The sequence below is a fragment of the Hydra vulgaris genome, chromosome 09 (genome assembly GCF_038396675.1).
Source record: "Hydra vulgaris chromosome 09, alternate assembly HydraT2T_AEP".
Lineage (NCBI taxonomy): Eukaryota > Metazoa > Cnidaria > Hydrozoa > Anthoathecata > Hydridae > Hydra > Hydra vulgaris.
In genome coordinates, this window is record NC_088928.1 from 21,100,127 (window position 1) to 21,118,335 (window position 18,209).

General features: G+C 27.5%; 1 protein-coding gene across 2 annotated transcripts in view; it reads right to left on the bottom strand.

Annotated features, from left to right (window-relative positions):
* Positions 1-18,209, bottom strand: part of LOC100215729 (DDB1- and CUL4-associated factor 5) — a 53,824-nt gene that overhangs the window by 20,280 nt on the left and 15,335 nt on the right. For both annotated transcript variants that reach the window (XM_065805036.1, XM_065805035.1), the window contains exons 3-5: positions 16,139-16,285; positions 12,278-12,314; positions 8,500-8,633 (exon numbers count right to left, since the gene is read on the bottom strand). In XM_065805036.1, coding sequence (XP_065661108.1) covers positions 8,500-8,633; positions 12,278-12,314; positions 16,139-16,285 — 318 coding nt within the window. The remainder of the gene's footprint in view (positions 1-8,499; positions 8,634-12,277; positions 12,315-16,138; positions 16,286-18,209) is intronic.

Sequence of the window (18,209 nt, forward strand, 5' to 3'; positions counted from 1 at the left end):
CCTCAGAAACCAGTGATATAAATACCAGCATAGACTCAGATTGTTCGTTTGATTTCGATCAGCCAGGTCCAAGTAATGACACGCCACAGTTAGCCAAGGATTTTGTAAAAGATATTGCCATGACTTCAGTTTCCAAAAATATTTCCTCCAGAGATTTGCTGCATGTGTGTACAGATTTGGTTGTTAGTTCAATCTACTATTTGGCGGGCACAAAAGAAAACCATCCAGCAAAATGCTGCAAAGCTCAAAATAGAGGTTAAAAAAGCTGCTGAGAAAGCAATTTTCCCTATAATAGCGCACTTTGATGGCAAAATTATTGAAGATATTACTAATGGGAAAAAAGAAAAAAGAGACAGGTTTGCTGTTTCAGCTAATATTGATGGAGATATTAAGCTTCTTGGAATTCCAGCAATGGAGCATGGGACTGGAGCTGCTCAGTATGAAGCTTTGTATAATGTACTGGAAGATTATGGAATACATGACGGTGTGAAGGGACTATGTTTTGACACAACTGCCACAAATACTGGAAGATATTCAGGAACCAATATTAGGTTCAGTCAAAGACAGGAATGTATTTTATTAGAGCTTGCCTGCAGAAGGCATATATATGAACTTCATCTCAAACATTTTTGGGAGCAGATTACCTCAGGCAAAACAGCAGCTCCAGAAAATTTAATGTTCAAACGGTTTCAGACAAACTGGAATGACATCAAGGAAACTGTCGATTCTTCCAATTTAACAAGGTTTGATATCAATTTCATCAGCAATACTTTCTTGGCAACCCAGATTGAGGAAACTATCCAGTTTTGCAAAGATGCATTAAACAATGACATATTTCCAAGAGGGGATTATAGGGAGTTATTGGAACTTTCCCTGATGTATCTGTATCCTAAAATATTTTTCAAAGTTCGAGCTCCAGGCTGTGTTTCTCATGCTAGGTTCATGTCCAAAGCCATTTACTACTTGAAGATTCAGATATTGAGTAAACATCTGCCCTATGATTTGACTGCTGCCCAAAATAAAGAGTTGAAGACAATGGCAGAATTTATCTCGATTTTCTATTCTGTCTGGTTTCTGAGAACCTCATTGCCCTTAGCGGCACCATTTCAGGATGTAAAAGCCTATTGGCAAATGGTGCAGTACAAAGAATATGTAGAGAAACGCGACACTGATTCCAAGAGAGTTCTAAACGGAATTGAAAGTACAATGATGTCAATGAAGAGAGGCACCTGGTACTTAGATGAAACTTTCGTTCCACTTGCTCTCCTAGACCCTACCCTTCCTGATGTGGAGAAAGAAAACATCACAAAAACATTACTCTCCAAACCAGTTCCTGATTATTTTCAGCATTCAGAGAAGTTAAACTTGATAAACGAGTTAAAATTTAAACAAGTAGTGCCACCAGGACTTGCTCCATTAATTGAAGAGAACTCTTGGTTTATCTTCAGTTTATTAAACCTGACAAGAATGGAGGACAAACTTTGGTTAAACTGTCCTGCTCCTATGTGGTGCTATGTTGACCAGTTCAAAACATTCTCCAATTTTGTAAGTAAACTTGAAGTAGTGAACGATTGTTCTGAAAGGGCTGTAAAACTTGTATCAGAGTTTGTGAACAATGTTCACAATGAGGATGATGTCACAATGAGTCAACAACTTATACTAGCTGTGCAGCAAAGACGAGATCACTTCCGTGGGTCAGAAACCAAGGAACAGTTGAAGCTAGCGTATGAAGCATTAGGAAAGCAGAGAAAAAAATAAACATGATTTATATACTATATTTATGCATTGCAATATATTATATTATATTTACATGTCATGATTTTAATATTTATATTGCCAAATTATGTTTTTTTTTTGCTAAAGAAAATAAAGTAATTTTAAAAATTATGATTTATAATAAAATTTAAATAACTTCGCCCCCCCCCTTCTAACAAAGAAGGGATAGAGGGGGTATAAATCTCCAATAATAGGGTGAGGGGGGGCGGGTAGCTATTGACACGCCCCTTCTATATAAACATTATTAATGCTTAGATCTAATATTAATTTTCAAAATTTGGCCTAAATATGATGAATAAACCAGCGTCAGTTATACATAGTAATGCGTCATTTTATGTAAAAAAAACGTTTTTTCGCCACTTTCTCCGCATCATGTGGAATAAATACCACCGTATTTCTTTTTGGTCCTACCCTATTATAAATAAGTAGTCTAAAATATACCATATAGAATAAAAGTTGGCTTTCCGTGTTGATTTTAAAGGTCCCCGCCAGACCCCTGAAGTTTGATATGTTTTTATACACAAATTTGACTGGCGGGGACTTCTAAAGTCACGTGACATTAAAATTTTTGGGCTTAAAATTATTTTTATATTATTGGTCAACCATTCCAGGTAGGACCAACTTGATTTTCAAAAGTTCATCAAATATGAATCACCCTAATATATATATATATAATTGATTTTTTGATATATATATATATATATACACACACACACATATATATATATATATATATATATATATATAATTGATTTTTTGATATATATATATATACATATATATATATAATTGATTTTTTGATATATATATATATATATATATATATATATATATATATATAATTGATTTTTTGATATATATATATATATATATATATATATATATATATATATATATATATATATATAATTGATTTTTTGATATATATATATATATATATATATATATATATATATATATATATATATATATATATATATATATATATATATATATATATATATATATATATATATATATATATAGGAAAGCGAGAAAACTAATTACTATTTATTTGTGAAAAATTTAATTTTTTTTTAACAAGTTTTTCATGTAAAAAAATGAAACGATGCTGTAAAATTTTTGGGCATTGTTAATATACTGAACTTTCTTAACGTAATTTTTAGGAGCCTATTTAAAACTTTTGTTTAAGTTTTTAAATACATTTTTTAAACAGAGCAATCGTTATGTTCATAATGTCTAGAAAGATTAACATTAGAAGTTGGGCAGTGTAAAAGAAATAATTTCATACGTGCATCAAATGCGGTAAATACATTTATTAAAGAAACTATATTATTCTTTTATTTAACTTATTTCGTCATTAACAAAATTTATTAATCAAATAATATTTTTTACAAATAAATACTAACTTATTTTCTTATTTTCCTATTATATAAGTATTGAGAAAAAACATTTTTAAAAGCAAAAAGACTTAAAAACGAATAACCAAATAAACATAATAAACAAATAAACGTAAGAAAAAAAAAGTAATAAAATTTCTTATAGTTTTAGCGTACATGGCAAATTAGTTTCTTGACTGATAAAAATCGTGAATAGATTGCATATCAAAACTTTCAATTGTTGTTAAATCATTATAAAAGAAGTTTTTTTCAACAATGACTTTAAAAAAAAAGAAAACTAAAGTTGTATAAAAATTTTATAAAAAATTTTTATATAACTTTAGTATTCTTTTTTTAATTTACTTTTTTTAAGTGATAAATTTGCTAGTTTATTTAATTAAACTTGATATTTTGTTACAACTTTGTTTCCTTATTTAAGATTATTCCTTATTTTTTTTCTTAGTAAAAAAAGTTTAGCTTTTTGCCATGATTTTTTGAAACGCTTTATAAGTTAAAAGGTGTGAACTACCGTGGTCAGTTAGTCTAAAAAATTTACTTTAAACATGGAGGAACAAGGCGTGCAACCGCACGCCGTTCCTGGGATGGCTTGATATATATATATATATATATCTATATATATATATATATATATATATATATATATATATATATACACGCCTCGACCTTGTTTTTATGTTTTATGGTAAAAGCTTCAAATATTTTTTGCCAACCTGATGCTGGCCTCGGCAATAATTTGCTGCATTTGAGTCAGCAAATTATTGCCGACCTGATTGTTCCTGATTTCAATTTTCTAATTCTTTTTTTTTACTATTCTCTTCCCTAAGGCTGAGAAGGCTGCTACAGTCAAGGAGGCTACCTTTTTTTTTGTGGTTATAACCCTCTCTCAACTCTATAATTCTGAAACACGAACCTTGACAAACAAGGCCACTGGGCAGAGAAACAAGTTGAGCGCGGTACTACCAGGGACATGGTGGAGATCGAACTCGGAACTTTTCGCTTATGAGGCGAGCGCTCTACCACTACCGCATATATATATATATATATATATATATATATAAAATAAAAAAAAGTTATACCACATACTAAGAGCTAATTAAAGATAAATTAAATAAAAATAATTAAAAATACACTAAATAAAAAGTTTCAGGTTTTTTCAGTAAACACAACTATAATAATTTGGTTATAATATAGAAAGTAGTTGTATTAATACTGAAAGTTGCAAGAACCAAATATATCACATTCTTGGTGTAATATACCTTGTTTCATTTTACTAATATACTAACTAATATACCTTGTTACTTATTCATTTTATATTATGTTATGGTAGTCAGTAGAGATTATAGAGAAAATAGAAAGACAAAAGAGCAGCTCAAAACAATTAAGCATATAATTCAAGCAATAAAAACATTAAAAAGTGCTCGTTAGCAGGGATGAGGAGTACAGAAGAAAAAATAAAATTTATATCTCATTTTTGTAGTCCTAAGTTTTAAATGTTTCTTTTTAAGTTAAAGTCAAAACCTTTTGTTAAACATTTTTTAGTTTTGACTACTAAAATTAATAAAAAAGAAAAAAAATTAAATTTGAATCTTTAATCAATTTAAAGTTGATTCACAAATTGAAATCTAATCCAAGAACAGGAGTCAAATATTCAGACAATCCAACTGTGAATGCAATTGAATGCAACTGAATTTTAAATCCAATTTAATTTTCTGCAACACAGATTAGCAATAACTAAAGTATTTACTGTAAATACTGGTGAATGCACTACTACCCTGGTGAACTTATCAAGTAACCACCAGAATAAAACTTTTGCCCAAACTTTTGATTTCATACCATGCATGAATGATAAACTAAGCATTCATGTTGCAGTGGTAAACATTTTGGCATCAGAATGAAGAGGCCAGATGGATTAAGAGGTTCAAAGCCTACTCTAGCCATATAAACAACAGGAAAACAGCATAAACTTCCAAAGCACAGGCACTACTCTATTGGTAATAAGTAAAAAAACAATCTATTTTGATTGAGCAATTAAATATAATTGCGTTAAATAAATTTTTTAATGAAAATTGACTCGCAATAAATAGCAATTTGCTCAATGAAAATTCACAACTCTTCACACTTGAACTCTTCACACTTGAACTCTTCACACTTGAACTCTTCACACTTGAACTCTTCACACTTGAACTCTTCACACTTGAACTCTTCACACTTGAACTCTTCACACTTGAACTCTTCACACTTGAACTCTTCACACTTGAACTCTTCACACTTGAACTCTTCACACTTGAACTCTTCACACTTGAACTCTTCACACTTGAACTCTTCACACTTGAACTCTTCACACTTGAACTCTTCACACTTGAACTCTTTACACTTGAACTCTTCACACTTGAACTCTTCACACTTGAACTCTTCACACTTGAACTCTTTACACTTGAACTCTTCACACTTGAACTCTTCACACTTGAAATTTTTAAACAAAAACTGCAGTTTTTGCAATTTTAATAGCAAATAATTTTATGAGATTTATTAATAACTACAATTAGTTTCAGGTAAAACAATAAAAATTGTAACATTTTATTACCAACTTTAATTGTATTAGTTAAATGTTAGTTTAAACAAATTTTAATCTAAAAACAACTTACATTGTGTTTAATCGATTATAGAACTATTTCCCTCTATTTTTGAAAAATCTATTATGATTTCAGAACCATTTTCCAATATTTTTTTAATTTATCAATCTACTTGCAATTTTTTTCATATTTCAAAATATTCGGTTTTTCTGCTAGGTGACACTAATGTTTTTTTAAAACAATTAAACAATGATAACCCTGCCAATAAATTTTTATCAAGAAATTGTAATTTTATCAATATTGTAATCTAAACTTTTCTATCTATTCTTTTCTATCTTTCAGAGCAGCAAAGCGGTTTAGCGGCAGATCTTTTAGAGCGACAGTTTTTTGCTAGTTTGGAAATAGTTTAAACTGGTAATATTTATTTCTTTATAACAAACATCCACCACTTTACACTAAAATGATGAAGTAAGAAAATGAAGCTGTTGCTAAAGAATCAGCTAATAAAACTGCAAAAGACAAAACTAAAAAATTTAGCTTGATAAAAAGCTTCTTTGCTTCTGTCATGCACAGTTGGTTGGATAAAATTACCTCATCTGAGTCACAGTTTCAGAAAAGGTCCATTTAAACCACTTTGGCTGATTTCACCAAGCTAAAAAAGTGACCATTACAAAAAAGACATTTAGAATAGAACTTAATACAGCCCTTACACTTGTTGTTCTCCTTTCAAACATGTCATTGAGTATATTTGAAAGACCTGGTACTAAGGTGGTACTGAACTATCTATGTTCTAAACCCAATCAGAATGTTGTTAAATACACTTTTAAAAGCAAAACTGTCAATGTTATACATAAATAAAAAGAAGCTAAAAAAAAATATTGAAAAAGATATTCCTGATTGCAGTTTGGTGGCTTTTACATATGATGGTTGGATTTCAAGAAACAATGATCCTTATGAATTCCTGACTATCCACTATGTCAAGTAAAGATTTTGAATTAGAGAAGCTATCTTTTGATTGCTAAAACTACATTGGAATGAAGACCAGCATAATTTCTTATATTATAATATCCAGTTTTAGCAGAATAAAGTCTAAAATGAGTTTGTGTGACAGATAGAGCTTCAAATATTAAGAGTGCTATTGGTCAAAGTAAATTGATCAAAAATTCAAATCATATGATTTAAGCTGATCATATCTTGAACAACTGCCTGATAGATGCAGTCAAAAAAAACCATAGAAACCATGATGTCCTTGTTAAGAAACTTGAACTACATGATGCTAAACTCAATTCATAAGATTAAAGCTGGTCTATTAGTCCCACATAAAAATACATCTAAAGATCAACTACCTGATATGATCCATGTTGAGAGCAGAGTTTACTTTTAGTCAAAATGTTCTGCCATCTTTGTAATTGTGCAAAAAAAATTTTGATTGCTGGTCAGCAAATCTAATAGATCCTCACTAGACTCTAATAGATTGTCATTAGACAAAAGTGTTACAATAGCTAAATTTCAACAGAATGTTGTAACACTCTACATTGAAGGTGAGAAGAAAATGTTAAGAGCAAGAGGTTCTCTGGTTTGTAAAATTATCAAGACATTCCTATCTGAGATGGATCAAAGATTTCCTTATAAAGAACTCACATTTAATTAACTTTGTGTTTCTACTTTTTCGCATCCATTTTATAAAGGTTATTCATTGTCCAAAACAACACTGATCAAACACTTGACAATGCAATGTATGGTTAACAATCATGCAACAACTAAATAATTCTATGAGCAACTGGAGAAAAAAAAAGTCATTATTTGAACCATCTGTTACAGATGATCCTACAAATGATGTAGGAGATATATTTGCATAAATGCCTTAAGAGCCATCATGTTCTACCAAAATACTTCCTCTGCTACAAAAGGAAATAAACATTTACAAAGACATGGATTTGACTGCTAAAAATATTGATGTTATTTTGCATGGTAAAAGAAAGTTGTCTTACTAGCCTCGCAAGAAGCTATCTATGCATACCAGTAACCTCTGCTTCTCCAAAAGAATGTTTTTTTTGGCAGTATAACCAAAATCAACATACCCTCAGAATGCTGTTGTGTGTCAAAGAAAATTATCCTGCAGTTAATTCAAACTTTTAGCAAAAAGATTTTGTAAAGATAAGCCTGCCGATCCACCACAACCAAAAGAACCTTAAAAAGACACTCAACGTTCACAAGATCCTTCAGTCTCTGGTTGGCTTCCAAGCCTAAACCAGCCTTCAAAGAGCAGGTCCAAATTTTACTAAAAATGAATAAAAATTTTCTGTTCTTCAATCAAAAGTAGTTGTGTTTCAATTTTATATTGTAGTTTTAAGTTTGATTTTAATTTTATTTAGTTCTATTTGATTTTATTTTTAATATTTTATTTTATTCTTATTTTAGTTGTATAGTCAATAATAGTTGTATCTCAATCACTTAATCAAAATTCTAACAAACCACAAAATTCTAATATCACAAACTAATTGTCTGTGATTCTTTATCTAAAAATCACTATTGAAATTTATTGCATAATTGCATAACAGTAAGCCCAGTTCTTTAAAATTTCTTTATAAAATGTACTCTTGTTCTGTGATAAGATCATTAAGTCTTCTGTGTACTGTGTACCAGTCTTCTAATTAACACTTTAAATTAACACAAGAAATTTCTGCAAAAGTTAAAAAATATCCACACTCCTGACCCCTGTTTCTTCATTATAAAAATAAAAATTTTACCATTATTGTTTCTTACATCACACAATTGAACAGTTCCGTCTTCTCCTGCTGTTGCAAAAAAATGCTGGTCATGCAGTGAAACATCTATTGAGTATATGGCTTCATCAAATAAAAATCTACCATTTTCACTCAAACTAAAAATAATCAGTCAAAATACCAAGGTAACAAACAAATGTGTTTTACTTGAATCATGTTTTTTTTTAGAACAAAAATATAACTTGTAAAACAATATACACCCAAACACATACTACACAAAAAAAAACACACACATATATACAACACAGGCTCACTCTTATTCTTGTTGGTTTAAGTCATCACTGTTTACATACAAGCAAAATAACTATTTTTGCAAATAACCATTTTTTTAATTTTTAAATGTAAAATGTATAATCCAGAAAAAAAGAAACTGTGACAGTAAAAAAATCTAGGGCAGAAGTAGTATATTTGTGTATACATTAACATTTATATAAATGAAATTAAAAAAAAAAGATTAAAATGGCCACATTTAATATTTTAGAACAGCAGACTGACAGAGACAAATTACTGAAGCTGCTGACCAAGGAGAGTCTAACAGAAGCATTAGAAAGCATTTTAAACAACAAAACTTAACTATTAGTAGATTAGTAAGGAACACGCTGGTGAATCTGTAGGATCAGTGAAAAAACCTTACAAAAGGAAGATTTTTAAATTCTTGACAACATCAAAAAAGATCGTAAAATCGCATGTTGTGCAGTAGAACTAGCTTTAAACATGCTAGACAATATCAGCCTTTGGAACTCAAGGTCAGAATTTAACAATGTTAAACCTAACTGCTGAAATTTCTAAGTTACTATGGTACATTGCTAACTAGAAGTTTTGATGTTGTATTTACTTAGTGATTTTTTACACCACTCTTTCCAGTAAATTGACATGTGATAAAAACTGTCAAAAACTAATTAATAACTGCATCTTTTTTAATGTTTTAAACCTTTTTTACAACTTTAAAACGTTCAAAAGATTTTTATTGGACTACATATTAATTTTTGAGAGTCACAATCTATTATTTATAATTCCTATTTAAGGAAAAGCAATATTTTTAAACTAATTTTCCTTAACAAAAAAAAACAAGAGGGTAACTGGAAGCTTATTATGAGGATACTTTTGTATACTCTAACTGTATACCTGTACTTATTCCTGTGCTCTAACTGTCATTAGTACAAAAAAAGTGGCAACTTTTTCTATACTTGACAGAAATCTATTTTAAGTCCAAAAAATTTTCATCTCCACAGATACACGCACTCATGCAAAAAGAACAAATTATAAATTGCAGACAAATAAAATGCCATAAACAATATTTTAAAACAATAAAATAAACTACATAAAAGATTCTTTAAAAATTTTGTTACTATCTATTGAACTTTATTCAATAACCATGGCTCTTAATTTCTCATCATGACGGAGATTTTTCTCAGACACAACAATCTTTTTTACCAGTCTGTCCATATCTGCCCATAAGACATGTACCAGTCAATCTGCCAATTTTACATTAAACCTTGAAAAAGTTATACTTTGACAAATGAGAGTATCTTTTGATACGACATAACTGGCGACAAATGGATGGATTACAGTGTTTTTCAACAAAATCATGTTTTTTTAAAAAATATGTTTTTTAAGCCAGTTTATAGTTGTCCTATGATGCTAAATTGAGCCAAAATAATGGATTACCTGTATCAGATCTTAAAAACAGCAAAAGATGCTTCTTGAACCACTTTTTGATGTATATTTCAATGTTAATTGTTCTTGTAGTCACAAAGCAAGAGCTTTTTTCACCACATTTACAAATTGTTTGCCAAACTAAGAATTTTCAGTGAATTTTTGCATTCCAATGCATTTACATTTATAATTTATCTTTCAAAGGCATCTTAACTTTTTTAACATTTTCTTTTGATTTTACCAGTGTCCTTAAATCATTTCGCAAGGCTCTGCACTGTTCTTAAAGCAATATGCAACTCTTTAGAAACTTTTTTTGTTTGATACATCAGAACTTTTAACAACAAAATGCAGAGTTTTGTTTTGCTTCTTATCTTGATTTGATGATATTTTAATCAAAACTAATTATTTTAATAAAAAAGTTGTTTAAATTTTAAATAACAATAGTAGAATGACATTTTAAAACTTTGGAAAAGACAGGGCAAATGGTTCTGCAATAAAATGACATGACCTATGTTAGTTGTAAATCATTCAAATAATTTAAGATTTTAGTTTTTAGATTGTAATCTTCTCTTAATACTTTTAATGTTGATTTTACTGATGATATAATACTTTCAATTGCTTCTTTCTAAAAGTGTTTATGGCGATTATTTCTGTACAGAACTGTATTATGAGTTGGTTAATGCTAGAATGTATAATTTCTCTTAACATTAAGAAAAAATTTTAAGGAATTTTTTTGCTGGATGTAATCAAGAAACAGTGATTATGCCTTTCCACGTATCATAATTTAAAGTTTTACTTTGTTTTTTTGTAATTTTATGTGAATATATATGTTTTTATTTAATTTTTTGTTTTGTTATTCCGGATGAAATTTTTACAAGTAAAGTCATTATATTGTCTTTTCTCATGAAACTTGATTTTTTTTTTTTGAAGAAAAAAACCTAAACACTTTTTTAAAAAAAATTAATTCTTTTTAATTAAAGTCTTTTTTTAAAAAACCTATAAAATTTCCTTGGAGAAACAAAATAGAAAGTAATGTTTTAATGCAATGATCTCAAGACTGTATTTTAATTTTTATTACTGTGGTTTTTTTAATGACTATACATTTTCATTTTAAATTTATTAACCATTAATAATTAGTTTTTATTTAGGTTTAAAAATGATTAAGTTCCTAACTTATAGTTTTTGATCTGTTTATGTGTTACATGATGTGTTAATAGCTTATTTATGTTTGCATTGCATTTTTGGATGTTTTAAAAGTCCTGTTAATTTGCAATGTGTAGAGCAACATTGTTATTCTTGCCAATCAAGTGATGCTACTAAGTTGTCGAGCGGTAATGTCTGTTAATTTGTTTTTACTTTGGACACCAAGCTATGTATGAATTTTACTATTTATAATAACAAAATATTAAAGTCTTCAATTTAAAAAACTTTATGTTTTTTTATAAATTTAAACATAATTATTTTCCTTTTTTTTTTAGCTGCTTTTGTCGTCGCTTTAATAGTTTGCTTACTGTTGAAACATGGTTTTAATTTACTGTTGAAACATGATTTTAATTTACTGTTGAAACATGTTTTTAATTTAGTAAATTTATATGATGAGAAAAAAGGAGAAACTAGAATTCTATGTAATGAAGGTAAAAATAATTTTGTTTACTGGTAACATCACAAAACTAGTTTTTATAGTTAATTGTGTTATAGCTATTTTGTGCTACTATGTTGTTTTTGTCATTGTCATTAACAATAACTTTTCTTATGCTCATAAATATTTCATACTTTTTTTAACACAGTGCTTTGGAAACGCTGTCAGCTTCTCTCTCTTAAATGAGAGTTTATTAATTAAGAGAACATTTATGGAACCCACTATGTAATAACTGAGCTCGTTTTTTCTTAATACCGCAATTAATTATGACCATGTATAAGAAATATTTTGCAAGTTGCTTAATATTTTATGATACAATTGTTTAAATTGTTCAACTAGAACTGTTCCTCAAAAAATTGGGGATCATTAAAAGCACCATTTGAAGCATAAAAATTTACACTTTGCACAAACACACACTTTTTACACACAAGCTCAAAAAAGTCATACCTTTCAATGTCATGTCTAATAACTTTTTCATCATTACCTTTAAAAAAAAACCTTATATAAAAATATAAAAAAATATAAAAATAATAATAAATAATACTAAAAGTAAAAATGAAAATTATTTAATACTTACTATACATTATTTAATATACATTAAAGTTATTTAGTATATAATATTATCATATAATATACATTAAAGTTATATATTTAAAAAAAAATGTAATTAAAATAAGCTGCATAAATTTTATATGACAAGTAATAAAAACAATGAAAAAGATAAGGTTTAGAAGAATATTATTATCTGGTCAACATTATAAAAATGTATAAACAAATTATTAATATCTTGTAATAAAATTTTGTAAACTATCTTTTTTTATTTTGCTGTTAAGGTATCTGAAAGATTAAATAAGTAATTTTTTAACCTCAAAATAGAAAGCAAATAGATTTCAAATCTTGCTTGCTATTTTGAACTGGTATTTTGTGGTGGTGCTTGCTTTGTAAGCATAAGGTACATAATTTGAACACTTCCATATTCCTAATAGACACTATTATACTAATATAATAATACTTAATTATACTATTATTATGTAAATTGTATTTATTTGACTGTTTACTTACATTTTTACTGCTACTTATTTATAGAAAAAAATCTTCACACGTTTAAATCACATATATGAAACATTTATTAAAAGATTTCTTTAGAAAACAACATCTGTGGTTCCAATTTTTTAAAACTCTGGAGATTACTCTAAACACTTTTTAAAACTCTGGAGATTACTCTAAACACTTTTTAAAACTCTGGAGATTACTCTAAATATTTTTAAAACTCTGAAGACCACTGTGAACATTTTTTTAAACTCTGGAGATCACTCTGAACCTTTTTTAAAAACTCTGGAGATCACACTGAACAGTTTTTAAAAACTCTAGAGATCACTCTGAATATTTTTTAAAACTCTGGAGATCACTCTTAACATTTTTATTAGAAACTTTTGTAAGGAAGGTCCTAAAATATTTAATTAAAAAACATTTAACACCTCATCTTGAGCCTAATAACTTACTCTCTGAAATTTAATACAAACTTTGATCTTCTAATTCTACTGTTGAGTTATTAACCTTATAACAGAAAAATTCTATAGTGCATTAAGCAAAGAAGGTTATCAATAACGCCTGACAAGCTGTGCAGCGCATGCTGGTCTTCTTCATAAGCTTTTTTTATATGGTGTACCCATTTAAGTTATCAAATTTTATTAAATCCTTTTTTTCTAACCGCAGTATTAAAGTTGTCCTTTACGAATAACACTCTTTTTTTTATCCTGTAACTTCTTCATCACCACAAAAACTATCCCTGGTCCCATGTTGCTTTTTGTCAATGTGAATGATCTTTGTAATAAAATCTAAAGTAATTCTATTTGCTGAGGAAGTCATCATATGTAGATCTTTTAGAATCTTGAATGTAATCTTTCTTTCGTGACAGCTTGGGGCTTACAATGGTTAGCGAATTTAACCCAAACAAAACAGATTAGCAGCAGTTGCTACTGCAGATAATTATTGCACTGCTCTTGACATTTCTTTATTGATAAAAACTTTTTACATTTTCTCAAATTATCTTTCACTGCTGACTCTTCATGGTAATCATATATACAATACATGGATATCATATATACAATATACATTTCAAAAAAACTTTGCAGCTTTTAAAGATGACTTTTAAAGATGACATTTTTTTTAAGTGGAAAAAAATTGAAAAAAAATTTTTCAACATAAAAAGAAAATGGCAAGTGTTCAAATCACAGAATTTATCACTTATAAAAGCACAACAGGAGTCGATATAAAAAGAGTTAAGAGGTTTGATTGAAAAACAATGATAACGAAAAACTGGTAAAAAAAGTTGACAATAGGAAAATAAAAAATCTGCACCTACTTATGCCAGCATAAAATGGGCAGATAAAGCAAAGAAATCTCAACTGTATTTATTAGGAACAAATGCTCATAATAAATACAGTGGCAAGTAAAACAAAGGAAAAAGAAAAACGAGAGAATAACATTGTAATTTTTGGAATAAAAACCTCAGACAAAAAGACAAAAGCAAAGCAAAGTTAGATGATAATAAAAATTATTGAAAAAGTCATTAATAAATCGCAAGTTTAAGTAAGCATACAAAGTATTATTAAGTTAAGATCAAACAGCGAGAAACATTCATGTTTGCCACTGTTTGATCTGAAAGAAACTCAATATTAAAAAAAGCAAAGAGCTACATGACTCAAAAGAGTATGAAATGTGGATCATCAATCATCAATCCGGACTTAACAGAAACTGAAAGATATAAATCCAAGTTACTGAAACAAGAATGTAGGAATAAAAATAATGAAAACAAATAGAGATTTTTATTATGGTATCCGAAAGGATAAAGTAATAAAAACACAGAGATAGCAATGAAAAGACATTAAAAACTCAATTAACCCGCCTAACAACGATTTGACTCAAGTAAATTTCAGTAAGTTGGAAAAAGACAATTTAAATGAACTTATTGTTGAAAAGTATAACTTATACCTTAATATTGTTAGATAAAATTAAATAGAACTTGTTGAAAAATATATCTTAAGTATTGGCATACAAAAGCAAGTTTGAAACTAATCATAATAGATTCACCAGATATCATACTTATTTGTAAAATATGGTTCATAAATGACTCAATTATTAATATATTACCAACTACAACTGCTTTTACTATAATAGAACAAATAAACAAGGTGGAGGTGCTGCAATTTTTACCAAATATGAGATAATTGCTCATGAAGTAGTAGTTTCACCATTATATAAAGGAGTTGAACAAATATAGAGTGGCTTAGTACATCATAAAACAAAAATATTAATTGGATGTATATACAGACCACCAAACAGTAGTAAACAATTAAATTAATAAATTAATAAACACTGCAAAAAAGGAAATGTTCAATGGAAAATACTTCAATTTAATGATTGCTGGTGATTTAAATTACCTGAATATTATTTGGAATGAAGATGGAACTATCGAACTAAAAGAAAACTGCTAAACAAGCAAAGAATTTATTAATAAAATAATTATTTGCTTTAAATTAGTTAGCAAACCAACTTTTTAAATGGCTGTTGATAAACCAACAAATATATTAGATTTAACAATATGTGACAATCTAGATTTAGTAATCGATATTGAATATGTTGCTCCACTGGGACAAATTTCTAAAAGTCATTACATCTTAAAATGGGAAAATAACCTTTTTAATTCACGTGACAAAAAGTTCAACAGTAAGAGATAATCTATTTTATTAAATAGATTTAATAAAATAAATTGGATTGAAATCTTCAATAAAATATCTACAAATCAATGTTATGAATACTTTTTAAAAATTTACAAAAAAGCTTGCATACAATATATTCCTCACCATTTTAAACTCACTAGTTCTATTCAAAATCCATGCATTAATAACAAATTGAAAATTTAATAAGAAAAAACGTAGTTTATGGTGCTATGAACTTCAAGAATGCAAACTTGAATAATGAATTCAAATTAGTCAATAAAACAATTAAAAAACAAACTTAAAAGTCTTCACATGATTATAAAATATGTTTAGCAAAAGATGTAAAACGTAATCCAAAACGCTTCTATGCATACGAACAAAGGAAAAATCAAATACATACAAAAATACTAGCACTGGAAACTAGTGACAATAAAATAATAACTCATAAAAAAACCATTGCTAATCTACTAAATCCTAGTTTCCAATCAGTATTTGTCAAAGAAAACCAAAAAAACTATTGAAAAAAATAATAATAATAAAGAAATTCAATTACAGATACATTTAAATTTATTTAATATAAAATTACCAGATGAAAAAATATGTTCTGTGCAGCAATCAAATATAGTAGAAAAAATATTTGATTGATGTGTACTTTTCATGACAATCGGTTTATTGGCTATATTGTGAACTATTTCATTTGAATTCCATAAAACAACGCGTCTATCATCCCCACCTAAAGTAGAAAAAAATTATTTTTGAAAGCAATACATGAAACAGTTAAAATATGTAAAAACGTTTTTTTATACATAGAAAATCTGCCATTAAAATTGTTATTTAGTAAAATTAAAAACACAACTGTTGTAGACCATATGACAAAATAATTTAACATATTTAGGGCTACTTTTAAGTCAATTTTTAATATTAATGACAATATTTATAAGTTATACATTTCTATTAAGAAATATTATAATATACTTAAGGTTGCATAACTAACTTTAATAACATCATATAAGGATTTTGTATAGCTGTCAAAGACAATGTAGATAAATAAGTAAACAATACTAAATAATGCTAAATATAATTTAGATAATAGTAAAATATGAATTTATGTAACAATAAAAATATGATGTAATATTTATAGTATTTATATGATATTAAAAATAGGGTGCTTTTTGAGAAATTTTTATCAATTTTATGGAAAAAAATAATCAGGTAGTCTAGAATAGTCAGAAAGACATATTTGTATGGAATAATGTTGGAAAATTTTAAAAAATATTGTCGACAGACAAAAAATATTCATCTTTTGTAAATATATTAAAAAAATATATATATATTAAATACAACCTTTTTAGAGAAATGACTTCACTTAAATTAAGTTAATCATGATTTATGTATTCAGTAATGTATTCAATATAATTACCAATCATGGTTAATGTAATCAGAAACTGTTAGTTTTACAAATATACCTCACAATTTAAAATCCCTTGTTGTAGACAGATTTGTAAACAAGGGACTTTAAATTGTTGGATAAATAGTCTTCTTAATAAAGTTTGCTTTTATAAAATGTAAATTGAATATATGAAGGGCATCAAAAAAACTTAATAAAATATATTTCTATAAGTTTTTTGATGCCCTGTAAAAAAAAGAAGTATATATTGAGATGGCTTAAAGATACTGTTCTAATATATATATACCCTTGTTTGCATTTCACATTAAAGATCTTTATTTTATAGAACCTTCATGTTTAATGAAGAATTTTATATTTATAAATCTTCAAATAATAATTATTTCAAAATTATTTCTTATAGAACTAAAAAATAATATAAAAATATAAATAATAAAGAAAGATGCTCAATTGAATTAATAAATAAAGAAATTTGTCACAAACATTTTAAATAAATTTATTTTAAATAAAGAAAGAATTGAATTAATAAATAAAGAAATTTGTCACAAACATGTGAAACTCATTGATATCATCAAAATTCAAGTCTTAATCATGTGGAAAAAGACTTGATAGTTAGTTGTTCTGGCATTGAAATTGATGAAAATGCAACAGTTTGCTTCCATTCGTTTAACAATACAGTACACTACAGTGCGTTATATAATTTTACTAAACTTAATAAAAAGAAGCCAACACACAATTTAATGTTTGAAAGTGCAACTGTACTATTTTTTTAAACATTGTTGTTGCATTTCTAAATGCTATTGTACCATTTTTTAAACTTATAGTCGCATTTTATATCACTGAATGGGCAGTTGAATCATTGACAACTCTGAATCTCTTTTGTTTTTCATTTGTAAAATAAAATTTTGTTAACTTTGTCAAACAAAATTAACAAAATAAAAAACATTATTAAGACGCACGTGAAAAATATATTACATATACTGGATTTTTTAGCAAAACACACACTGAAGTAGTAATTATCATTACTGCAGCTTCATTTTTATTTTCAGAAAGATTAGATCCAAAGTATCTATGATCTAGTGTGTTTGCAAGGAGCATCACTGACAATCAGAAGATATCTAGTTTCCAATTTTTTTTTTTTTTCAATTGATAAAAATGATAATATGCTTATGAAATCTTAAAAAATTTCAACAGTGTCACTTACTTTTGTTTGATCTTTTTGCAACTTATCTAGAGCAACTCCAATTGGTTT